This window comes from Lepus europaeus, chromosome 11, assembly GCF_033115175.1.
Source record: "Lepus europaeus isolate LE1 chromosome 11, mLepTim1.pri, whole genome shotgun sequence".
NCBI classification, from domain to species: Eukaryota; Metazoa; Chordata; class Mammalia; order Lagomorpha; family Leporidae; genus Lepus; species Lepus europaeus.
This window is the reverse complement of record NC_084837.1, coordinates 80,206,152-80,218,374: the sequence shown is the minus strand read 5'-3', so window position 1 is coordinate 80,218,374 and position 12,223 is coordinate 80,206,152. Positions and strand designations below refer to the sequence as shown.

At 46.5% G+C, this 12,223-nt stretch overlaps 1 protein-coding gene across 2 annotated transcripts in view; it reads right to left on the bottom strand.

Moving 5' to 3' along the window:
- LIPC (lipase C, hepatic type) overlaps nucleotides 1-12,223 on the bottom strand; it is a 180,397-nt gene that overhangs the window by 28,051 nt on the left and 140,123 nt on the right. For both annotated transcript variants that reach the window (XM_062204785.1, XM_062204784.1), the window contains one exon: nucleotides 2,451-2,638. In XM_062204785.1, the coding sequence (XP_062060769.1) occupies nucleotides 2,451-2,638 (188 nt within the window). The remainder of the gene's footprint in view (nucleotides 1-2,450; nucleotides 2,639-12,223) is intronic.

Below are 12,223 nucleotides of genomic sequence, written 5' to 3'. Positions count from 1 at the left end.
CTGGCTTTGGTGAGACTAGCACACAGGCCTGGACGCAGTAGGCGCTCAGTAAATGTGGAGAACTGTTCTGTGGGTGGGCCTTGTTTGAGAACCAGCTTGTAGGGCACTCTGAGTGGGTTCATGGAGCAAGGACATCTGCGCTGTCTCCTGAAGGGTTAACAGGAGTTTGGCAAGAAGAAGCGTAGGCATGGAGTGTGGTCCTGGTGGGATCTAGGTGTTCCATGCAGAAGGAACAGCATATGCAGAATTGCAGAGTCATGAAAAGGCTGTGTGGTGTATCCGGGGGATGGTGAGGAGAGCAGCTGGCTGTGTTGAAGGCTAGACTACAGCAGGTGAAGCAGCTGGGCATGTCATTCAGGTGAGAGGCAGTCACTGAGTCAGGCTCTACCAAGTGCCTCTGTGTGCTCCCAGTGTCTTGGGTTCAAATTCAGCCTCTCCCTTATTAGCTGGGTGACCTTGAGCAAGTTATTTAACATCTCTGTGCCTTAGTTTTCTCATCTGGAAAATAGGGATAATAATGCCCTTCTTCCAGGATTGTTGTGAAGAAGAAATAAGTGGATGGATGTAAAGCGTTAGAACAGCCTGGCACACAGCAAGGACCCAGCTGTTGTTGTTGCTGCTGCTGCTGCTGCTGTTGGTGGTAGCAGTAGTACTAGTAGCAGTAGTGTTAGATGTAGTCCATGCTGGAGAGGATTTTGAGAATGCAGAGTGGACTTTGGTAAAAGGACCCTGCTATCTCCCTGTTGCATTTGTAAACAAGATTCACTCTTGCATTATTAATTCAGTTAACAAACATTTTGGAGCAGCTGGGATATCATGAGTGCTGTCCCATGGTGGTCAACCAGTTGAGAACAGGACTGAATTCTTTCTAGTAAGGAGCTTGCCGCCTAGCAGAGCAGAGAAAGGTGGGCAGGCAGGCAACAGCCAAGCCCAGAGGAGAGCAGCTGTCAGGGTGCTCAGGGCCAGGGGAACTCTGGGGCACGCCGTGCCCTGGGGCTGGGCTGGACTGCAGCAGCCATGGCCTGCAGGAGGACCGCACTGGGCACGCGTCCTACAGGAAAAGTGGCAGTTAATTAGGAGAAGATGAGGAGAAAGGACATTTGAGGTGAAGGGCACAGCTGAGTGATGGCCAAGAAGAGAGAAATCTCATGGCGTGTGGAGGAGCTACAAGCAATTGAGTGTTGTGGGAACATGAAGTGGGAGGCGGGGGGGAGGGCAGAGGGTGGCAAGGAAGAGATGAGGGGAGCAGGGAGGAGTGGAGGGAGCAGGGAGCCGTGAAGGGGACAGGGTGGCTGGACAGGACCAGCCAGATGGAGGTCTCAAGAGAATGCTTCACTAGAGGAAGGTTGTCAAGTCATCAAATAGATGCCAGACTCTCAAGGGGGTTTCAGCTGAGACCACCCTGCAAGTCAAGGGTGGGTTGGAGACCAGGAAGGCAGAATTCCCTCTAGGAGAGCAGTGCTTGCATAGTCACTCAGTGCCCACAGGCTCCTTCCTCTCCTTCCACAGTAATGGAATTGGGAGCATCCCCAAAAGGCTACACTTTCTTTAAGAGGCCACACTTCCTAGCCATCTTTCCACTTAAGCATGGTCAGTGGAGGTAATAGGAAGCAATTCTTTCACAAATGCTCTGGGAAGCTAATCTAAAGAACACTTTTAGACCACAAGCCATTGAATTGTACACTGTAACTAAGTGAACTGTGTGCTATATGAGTTGCATTTCAATAAAGCTGTCTTTTTTTTTAAACCTTGCTTTTTGACCCTTTTGTGAATGTCCTTTATTACATTGCATTGCCTGGAATAAGTATGGGATGGCTGGCGCTTTAGCTACCATCTTAGCCTGTAAGAATGAGGGCCCTACTCAGGATGGGAGAGCACTGAGCTAGAGGAGCTGGGGCCTCGAGGACTTCCCTGATCTGCTGTCTGGCCAGTTTGGGATGATGGATTCCTGGACCATTGTGTGAAATGGAAACGAAGTTCTGTTTTATTTGGACCATCACTAATTTGGGTCTCTCTTTTGTTTGCAGCTGAATTTAATCCCTCCTAATACAGCATTTCACGGGAAGTCCATGTCTTCTGGCTTCTTACCTCCTCTTGTGAAACACACGGATTCAGGCAGGTGCCTCCCTTCTGCTGGGACTGCAGTCCCCTATGGGGCCGAATGAGCCCCATTTTATGTTGAGCCACATTTTATCGGAAACATGGCGATGATTATTTTCCCTGCACTGTATACCCATGGACTTGAGATAACCACTGAGATAATGTGTGGGGAGGCACTTGGAATGCACGAATGTACTTTAGAAACATTATGCGTGGCATTGTTATCATCTGCTCCCTATCTTTTTATTAAGATTGTGTACACTAGGAAGAAGAAAAGGAAAAAAAAAAAAAAAGAAAGAAAAAAGAAACGGTGAAAGCAGAGAGGAAAAGGGCAAGTCAGCACTGCCTACCGACCACCCGTGGACAATCATCACCAGAGGCAGCGACGAGTTGAAGCCGCACTCCTGAAGCGTGTCTGCGTGATGGAGCCGAATCTGACAGCCCTTATTGGCTTTGTCTTTGAAGAGCAGGAACTTGGTTTCTGTCTCCTGCAGTGTTTTCTTTGTTGCAGTAACCCGAGATCTTCTCCCGAATGGCTCTGGAATAGAAGATTGGGAATGATGCTTAGCCTGGCCCCTCTTCTGCCTCTGCGGGCCTGGAGTGCCCCAAGGCAGCATCAGCTGGGACTTTGGGATACCCGAGGAGCATTTCTGGTGGAATGTTCTGGCGATGCAGGGTGACCTGGGAGGACACAGCACAGAGGCCAAGCAGACCATGTCCTCTTTCCCTCCCTCCTGCCATCCCCATGACAGCAAGCGAGACACTGGAGCAACGCTGGGGTGTGAGGATCGTAGGAGACGCGATTTTGGAGGCTGCGAGAGGGTAGGTCCCTTACCTTAATCATACTGTGATAAGCGGTAGAGTCAGTATTTGAACCCAGGTGTTTCTGACTTCCTGTGCTGGGGAAACAGTGAACAGAGCGTCTTCCTTAGATGTGGCCATGTTGTAATGTCTGTGATTCAATCTGTGCCCACTTGCAGACACATTCTGTCATGCAGGCCTTGCCTGGGCAAGGTGTGGGTTGGGGAGATCACAGAGGGGTGCTGGATTCTGCTTGGTCAGGGTGGGGGCACTCCACTCAGAGGGCTGTTCAGGGAAAGTGATGCTGATCTTGGCCTTAAAGGATGATGGAGGCTTGTGTGTATGTTTGTCTGCTGTGTGTGTGCACCTGCACTTAGGAGTGGGGCTGTTTGAACTGAGGGAACAGCATGTAGACAGGTGCAGAGGTGTGAAAGCTTATGTCTTAGGAGGTAGGAGACATGGCTGAACAGGCACCTGCATTAAGGGCCCTGTATACTGAGGAGTCTGGACTTGACGCTGTAGGTGATGGGCCACTGCTCAAGAGGTTTTCAGCAGAAAAGGGTGGGTGAGTGTCCTCTGAGTCTTTCAAGACGGTGGAGGGTGGAAGAGGAGACTGCTGTTTAGATTTTACCATGTTGTTTTGCTGTCCAGCCTTTGTGGGGAGTGTCACCCTGACCATGGCCACTTCAAAGAGGAATTGGGTTGTTATCCATCTCTACAAGGCAGCCCAACAGCTGCCAAGGCCAAAAGCCACACCAAAGGGGTAGGTCTTGGCTCAAAGGAGGCATCCAGTTTCCCTGGGGTGGCACCTCGAGATGGGTGTCATCTTTCTCCGGGTTTAGGGATCAGGCCGAGGGCTGGGGGAGCAAGCTCTGACCCTCCCTTCCAGTAGAGGGGAGCTCCCCCATGGCTGAGGGGCAGACACAAGGCCACACCGACATTTGTAGTCGGTCCAGCCCAGTGACTAAAGGCCTTGATCACTCTTGTTGAGCACCAAACCATTCAGACGTCTCTAACAGTAAGTCTTGGGCTGTTGGTTTCAGGGGACAGCAGGATTGAGAGATGATGAATCTACAAAGTGCAGGGGGAGATGAATGAAACCCATTTTCCTGCCCAAAGGTTATAATTCAAAAGGTTATTAATGCGCAGCAAAGGGCAGTGACTTCACTGCAGTGACACAATGAAATGCACCATATTTTATTAAAAGGCAATATGAGCACGAATCTGAGGAACTGTTTTCAGACAATGAAGAGAATTTCTACTGTGCAGCAGGGCTTTCCTAAGTGTGTAGACCATGTAAGTCTGTCCTCTCCTCCTGCAAGTTTGTATCCCTCACTGGCTGCCTTGTGTGTGGAAGTGCTGCTCTCCTGGCTGTGTCAGCAGTTGGGCTGTCACCTGCATGTCCACCCCAGCCCACTCCAGTCAGAGCGTCTTCCCAGGTTTCTTCCAACAGCCTCCTTCCCGCACACAGCTGCTCTAGGGGTCCTTCTGGAACAGCAATGACTGCTCTCTTTGATGGCTGTGAGGTTCTTGGTATTGCAGCCAAGCCACCACCCTTACCTTCTCCTGCTCTGCACTCCCTAGCTACCAATGGCTCCCCAAATGGCCATTTGGCTACCCCTTCTGTCCTGCTGCTCCACCATGAACTCTACCCTACCCAATAAGGTGGAACTGAGACCTCATGCCCTCTAGGAAGCCTGGTTATCCAGCCAGAGATAAGGGCATCCTCTTGCTGTCAGCACTGTGCTTGACTCTGATTCTAACAAACTTGTCTGTCACCCGGTCATTTAGTCGTTCCGGTATGGGTCTCCATCAGGTTGTGTGATCGCTGAGGGCAGGGGCAGCATGGGGCATGTGTAGGTGCTCAGGAAATGCAGAGCGAGCAGCGCAGTGTTCTCTGAGGGCTGGGTTTCAGAGCAAAGGCTAACTGTCTGCCATTTACACCTGGCACCTAAGGTAGCTAATTTTCCTTAGTGACTGAAGAACTACACCTTTCTTCATTTCCAGGTAGCTACACTGAATGCTGAGAGGATCGTATGAAAATAAAATGGCAATAAAAATAGCACCCACCCCATGAGGTTCTTAGGAATATTTGCACTGAGCACAGAACAATGCCTGGCACATAATTAGCACCTCTATAAGGGTGTGTTGGGAAAATAAGCCCTGATTAGAGCGTCCAGCATCTTGCATTTTTGATCTGCAAAATTTCTTCTTTGTGTGGAAATTTACACCCTCCCCCATTGCTGTCACAGGACCTGTTCTCTCCTGGATTTAGGTGCAAGAATAAGCCCAGTCAGGGGCCTGGGGCTTCCAGGCTCTTCAGGCAAGTTGTCAGATGGAAAAGCCAGCACCAACAGGATTGGGGGCTCTCTCTCCCCTTCCTCCTTCCTCCTTCCTGGAGGCTCTCTTTAACACACATACGAGCGATGAAAGGAGTTGAAAGATAAATTTTATTTTGGTGCATCAAAATTGAAATTCATGTATTGCTTTATCATTATATACACTTCTATGAACTTTTAAAAATTCACTTACTATGTTTTGTTTGAGACAGACACATACTAGGCATACAAACACACACAGAGACAGAGCTTCCATCTACTGGTTCATTCCCCACATGCAGTGGCCAAGGCTAGACCAGGGCCAGAGCTGGGCACCAGTGATGTAATGTAGGTCTCCCATGTGAGTGACAGGAACTCAAATTCAGGCAACCATTGCCTCCCAGCATCTGCATTGGTGGAAAGCTACAGTCAGGAGCTGTGAAATGGAACCCTGACAGTCTGATATAGGACACAGGTGTCTTAACTGCTAGGCTAAATGTATGCTCCCTGTGAACTTTTTGAATACTCTCCTTTGTATGCATGGATTTAAAAAATTTTTGCACCAAAATAAACTTAGCTTGTAATTTTCTTTCTTTTTTTTTTTTAAGATAGAGATTTATTTATTTCTTTGAAAGGCAGAGTTACAGAGAGAGAGGGAGAGACAGAGATCTTCCATCCACTGGTTCACTCCCCCAATAACCACAATGGTTGGGGCTGGGCCACGCTGAAGCCGGGAGCTTCTTCCGGGTCTCCCATGTGGGTGCAGGGGCCCAAGCATTTGGGTCAATCTCTGCTGCTTTTCCAGGTGCATTAGCAGGGAACTGGATTGGAAATAGAGCAGCCAGGACTCAAACTGGTGCCCATATGGGATACTGGCATTACAGGCGGACGCTTTACCCACTACGTTACAATGCCAACCTTGTAGTTTCATTTTCATATGAGCTTTTTGACCTACCCTCATTTATAGGTATATGCTTGCTCATTCATTCATCCATCACTTCAGGAAACACTAAGTATCTATCGTGTCCCAGGTACTGGCCAGATACTTTTTAGAGGCAGATAGGGCCTGACCTCTGTCTTTTAGGAGTCCCTAGCCCACCCCATCCTTCCTGCCACATATCCTATTGTGGTTTGTAACACCATTGTTCATCCTTGCTGTTGCTTCAGCTAGAAAGCTTGGTGCTTTTGCCTTCTCTTGCTGTTGAGCCACCACATCAGAATGCTTCCCTGTCTCTGCCACTGGCCCAGTCCAGCATCTCATCTTTTTTATTTAATTGTGATATTACAATTGACCCTTAACTATTTTATAATTTATTTTTGTTTGTAGAGTTAATACATGCTCATTGCACATAGTCAGTTTAGAAAATACTGAATGAATAAGGAATCTTATTACCAGGAAAAAATGCTCAATTTGGAGTATTTCCTTCCAGTATTTCCTTATGGAGATATTTGTCCCATAAATTTATATTTGGAGTATTTATAATTGAGATCATATTCTATGAATGATTTTATATCCCTCTTTTTCTATCATGATAGTTTTCTTATAGAATCAAAAATTTTTCAAAATTTTCAAAATGCTTTTGAAAAATAACATAATGTCTTTGTTCCTTTATTGTTGGAAATTTTGGTTGTTTACAGGTTTTTTTTTGGTCGTATTATGAGCCGTCCCATTGTAACCATTTTTATCCATAAGTTTTTGTCTGAATCTATGTTGATTTTCTTATTACAAATTCCTAGAAGTAGAATCATCCGTTCCTGAGGTATGGCCCTAGTCATATCTCTGTATACAAATACATATAACCAACTTGGTTTTCAGGCCTTTTTAAGCTATTATTTATTGAATGCTTTCTTTGTGCCCAGCCCCTTTGTAACAATCTTATTTATATTGACTCATTTAAACCTCTCAGCCACTCTCTGATAAGCTGTGAGGGAAACACATGATTCAGTTATGAGCAAAGAAATTGCTCCCATATTGCATGAGATAAGAGCAGCACCTGCTCCAAGCAGTCTTCTGAAATTGTCAGTTTCTCATGTCTTCGGGAGTGATAAGGGTGCACCAGTGATGAGGGTCTGGGGTTTTGAGAAGGGAATATGAACATAGGTAAGCAGTCACATCCTTCAAAGGAATCATCCCTTGGAACCCAGACAAGAAGTGGATGGGTTGGGGAGGCTTGGGGTCACCCCAGATAGACAGCAAGTTCTGGGCAAGCACAACTATCCTCAAAATTAATCAGAGAGAGGCTGGCCCTAGCCATTGCATTTCTAATATTCGCTTCCTTGCAGCAAGTGATTTCTCTGTTCCTAAGGGAGCCTCCAGGTTTGAGGGCTCCTAATATTTCATCCAAGAACAAATTATTTCATTTTTCTCTGAGTAAGGACACCCATCAGGTGGGTGACTGCAGGCAACAGAGCTGGGCCACCCAGCACAGGAGAGCACCAAGGATTCCTCAGTAGGGGACCCCGAGTGGAGTCAGCCTTGGCTATGTGGCCAGGAAGTCTGGATTAGAGGCGTCTGCCCAGGTCAGTGTTTTTGGAGTGCTTACCAGGTGTTGCCAGAGGTCGATGATGTGAGTGTGTAAGCCAGGAGCGGTAGGTGTTCTGTCCATCACGGAGTTGTTTGTGAAACATCTTTGTGTCCATTAGCTAACTGGCTAACTTGTGAATGCTTTTGATTGGTGCTGAAAATATTCCCAGGCCTGGCAGGGGTTCTTTAGGACCAGAATTTCACAATGGCCCTGAAAACTCCCTAGGCTACGTTGGCTGCTCAGGATGGAACAATTCTATGAGATAAATGTAGCTGCAGTTCTGCCCCTGGCTGCCATCATCAGGCTGATGTTGGAAGATGGGCAGTGTGGACTTCAGAATTGCTTGGATTATATCAGCCTGGAAACATTTGTAGGAGAACGTAGTTGCTGCTGGGCCTTAGTGATTCAGCTCCGGCTGTGGCTGAGCTGTGTGTAAGGATGGGCAGACTCTTCCCAAGGCCGTGGTGGAGGATACTTCTCCCCTCGCCACCTTGAATTTCGTCCTGACTTGGCCCTGTCTCTCTCTCATTGAAAGTATTCCTCTGCTTACGTTTCTCAGTTTGGACAATAGAGTTGTGAATCTTTATAATACCTCCCACCTCCTGTGACATCTATAATTTTGAACCTCAGTCATGTAAGAAGTGAACGAGGTACTCTGTCAGCTGTGCTAACTTTCTGGTCCTTAAGACATTGCTTTGAACTTGGCAGAAACTTCCTAAATTTGTCTTGAGTGGATTTATTCTCTAGTTGTTTTTAAAAAACAGTGGTGGGTTCTAGAGCTGCCAAGATAATTTGTTAATTCTGGAAGCTGCTATTTTGCTGTCGTCTTTTTTTTTTTTTAATATTTTATTTATTTATTTGAGAGGTAGAGTTACAGACAATTGAGAGGGAGAGATAGAAAGGTCTTCCTTTCACTGGTTCACTCCCCAAAAGGCCACAATGGCCGGAGCTGTGCTGATCCAAAGCCAAGAGCCAGGAGCTCCTTCTGGGTCTCCCACATGGGTGCAGGGGCCAAGGACTTGGACCATCTTCCACTGCTTTCACAGGCCACAGCAGAGAGCTAGATTGGAAGAGGAGCCTCTGGGACTCAAACCGGCATCCATATGGGATGCTGGTGCTGCAGGCCAGGGCTTTAACCTGCCACACCACAGCGCTGACCCCACTGTCATCTTTTTAATCCCGTTTTACCTATATTTGTTGTTGTTGTTGCTTATTTATGCATATATTTTTACCATTTTGCTATAAAATAAGATGGGGTCAAGAATGGGAAGAAGCCATTTTCCTGATGTATTCTATTAGTCCATTTGGTGTGATTTTGCTAGCCATCCTATAGCCTTGGGGATTTCAGGAACAGCAGTAACGAGAGGCTGTGCTTTCTGTTAGAAAGTTTTGTTAATTTATTGGTTTCTTTCTCCTCTTGGAAATCTTTCTCTTAAGCAGTGCTGCCCTGAAACTCCGGCTAGAATCAGAATGACTTTTTTTTTCCCCAAGAAATGTGGTATGAATGAGTATGTCATTCAGAAACACTTTCCTTTTGTATTGGGACCATTTATGGACAATAGGGCTTTATTTCCCTGAAGTGGCTCCAGATTTGATGTAGGGTGATCAACTGTCACCATCTGTCCCAAGCTAAGGGGTTTCCTGGGATACTGATCTTTCATGCTAACATATGGAAGTTCCAGGTAAACTAGGATGAATTGGTCCCTCTAGTTCAAGGGCAAGTCAATGAATTAGTAGAGAGAGAAAGGATGATAGAAATTGATCTCCATTGGTGATAAACTATCCTGGAGATTTTCTTTTCTTTCTTTCTTTTTTAAAAATATTTATTTATTTATTTGAAAGTCAGAGTTACACAGAGAAGGAGAGAGATCTTCCATCCACTAGTTCACTCCTCAGTTGGCTGCAACAGCTGGAGCTGTGCTGATCTGAAGCCAGGAGCCAGGAGCTTCTTCTGGGTCTCCCATGTGGGTGCAGGGGCCCAAGGACTAGGGCCATCTTCTACTGCTTTCCCAGGCCCTAGCAAACAGCTGGGTTGGAAGTAGAGTAGCCGGGACTTGAATTAGTGCCCATATGGGATGCTGGGACTCGAACTGGCATTCACATGGGATGCCAGCACTTCAGGTGGTGGCTGAAAATCTCCTCCTGGAGATTTTCAACAACTAACCCAGCAGTGTAGCTACCTGCCTTGGCCTTTGTGCATGCTCCTTTGCCCTGACATGTGTGTTGTCTTCCTTTATTTGTCTAATTAATATCACTCTTCCTTCTAAACCCTATACTCTGTCTTCATTTCCTCAGGGAAAACTTGTCCAAGTTTTCTAAGTTGGTCATATCTCCTTATTATCTGCTTTCTTAGGTGTTCTCATCATTGTAATTTTATATTAGAATGCTCACTACAGAAATCTCTATTAGGAAGTAAGCTCCATTAGGGCAGGATTTGGATCAAGTTTTGCTCACATTGAACTACTTAGCAAAGCAAGGGGCTGTAGAGTTTAGGGGTTAGACACTCAGACTTGGAGCCATGCTTGTTGGGTTTGAGGCCCATCTCCAACAGTTACCACTTATGTGAACTTGGGGTGACTCAACCTCTATGGACCTCAATGTTCTTAACATCTGTACAATGGATAATAATAGTACTCTCCATCTCCACTATGACAGAGAAGCACAGAGTGGCTGTAATGAGCAGGAATTTATTTCCTTGTAGTTCTGGAGGCTGAAAGTCTCAAGATTGAGTGGTTGTATCTGGGAGGGCCTTCTTGCTGTGTTATCCTGTGGCAGAAAGTGAAGAGGCAAAGAGGGTGCGAGAGACGGCAAGAGAGAGCAAGCAACAGAGAACAGGCAAGTGGGAGCAACAAGAATGGACCAGCCACATTCTTTTACAAGGATTCTGCTTCTGTGATAATGAACTGACTCCCATGCTAACAGCTTTAATCCATTCACAGGGGCAGAGCCCTCATGGCTCTTAAAGATCCCACTTCTTTCTTTTTTTGACAGGCAGAGTGGAGAGTGAGAGAGAGAGACAGAGAGAAAGGTCTTCCTTTTTGCCGTTGGTTCACCCTCCAATGGCTGCCGTGGCCAGCGCACTACGCTGATCCGAAGGCAGGAGCCAGGTGCTTCTCCTGGTCTCCCATGGGGTGCAGGGCCCAAGGACTTGGGCTATCCTCCACTGCACTCCCGGGCCATAGCAGAGAGCTGGCCTGGAAGAGGGGCAACCGGGACAGAATCTGGCACCCCGACCGGGACTAGAACCCGGTGTGCCGGCGCCACTAGGTGGAGGATTAGCCTGTTGAGCCACGGCGAGATCCTACTTCTTAATAACCTTGCAATAGCAATTAAGATTTCCATATGACTTCTGCAGGGAACATTCAAACCTTGGCACTTCCTCACAGGATTGTTCTGAGTGTATGATGAGTTAATATATATGTGGGATGCTGTAATAGGAACAGGTGAAGTATGTGCTTTATACATGCTCAGTATTATGACAGAAAAATATTTGTTGGAGAGATGAAAATTCTCTTGAAATGGATCACAGACATAAATTTAAAATAAAGAATGATAGAACTTCTAGAAGAAAACAGGGGAAAATCTGTGGCATTGGGGAGGGCCAAGTTCTTTTTAAAGCACCAAACATAAAAATCATGAAAGAAAAAAAATGTTACAAATGTTTCTGCTCTTTGAATGATCTCACATTATTACATAAAAAGCCAAGCTGGACTAGGGGACTATAAACAGAAAGCATATACCTGACTAAGGATTTTATTAAAGTATATAAATAGCACTCAAGAATACAAAGAACTTGGCTGGCGCTGTGGCTTAACAGGCTAATCCTCCGCCTTGCGGCGCCGGCACACCAGGTTCTAGTCCTGGTTGGGGCGCCGGATTCTATCCCGGTTGCCCCTCTTCCAGGCCAGCTCTCTGCTATGGCCCGGGAAGGCAGTGGGGGATGGCCCAAGTGCTTGGGCCCTGCACCCGCCTGGGAGACCAGGAGAAGCACCTGGCTCCTGGCTTCGGATCAGCACAATGTGCCGGCCGCAGCGGCCATTGGAGGGTGAACCAACGGCAAAAAGGAAGACCTTTCTCTCTGTCTCTCTCACTCTCCACTCTACCTGTCCAAAAAAAAAAAAGAATACAAAGAACTCAATGATAACATCATCAGGAGAAGATGCACACATGATACATTAACACATGAAATGATGTGTTACCTTATTAGGCAAGAGGGAAATAAAAATTTAAAGCACAGTGGCATACTATTTGTCCTTCTCGAGAATGGCTAAAATGAAAAAGACTGACAAAGCCAAGTGTTGGTGAGGATGTGGAGCACCTATAACTCTTCATAGATTGCTGGTAGGAATGAAAAATGCTGCAGCCACTTTAAAAAATAGAATATTTGTTTTTTAAAAAAATTTTTATTTGACAGAGCTAGTGAGAGAGAGACAGAGAGAAAGGTCTTCCTTCCGTTGGTTCACCCCCCAAATGGCTGCT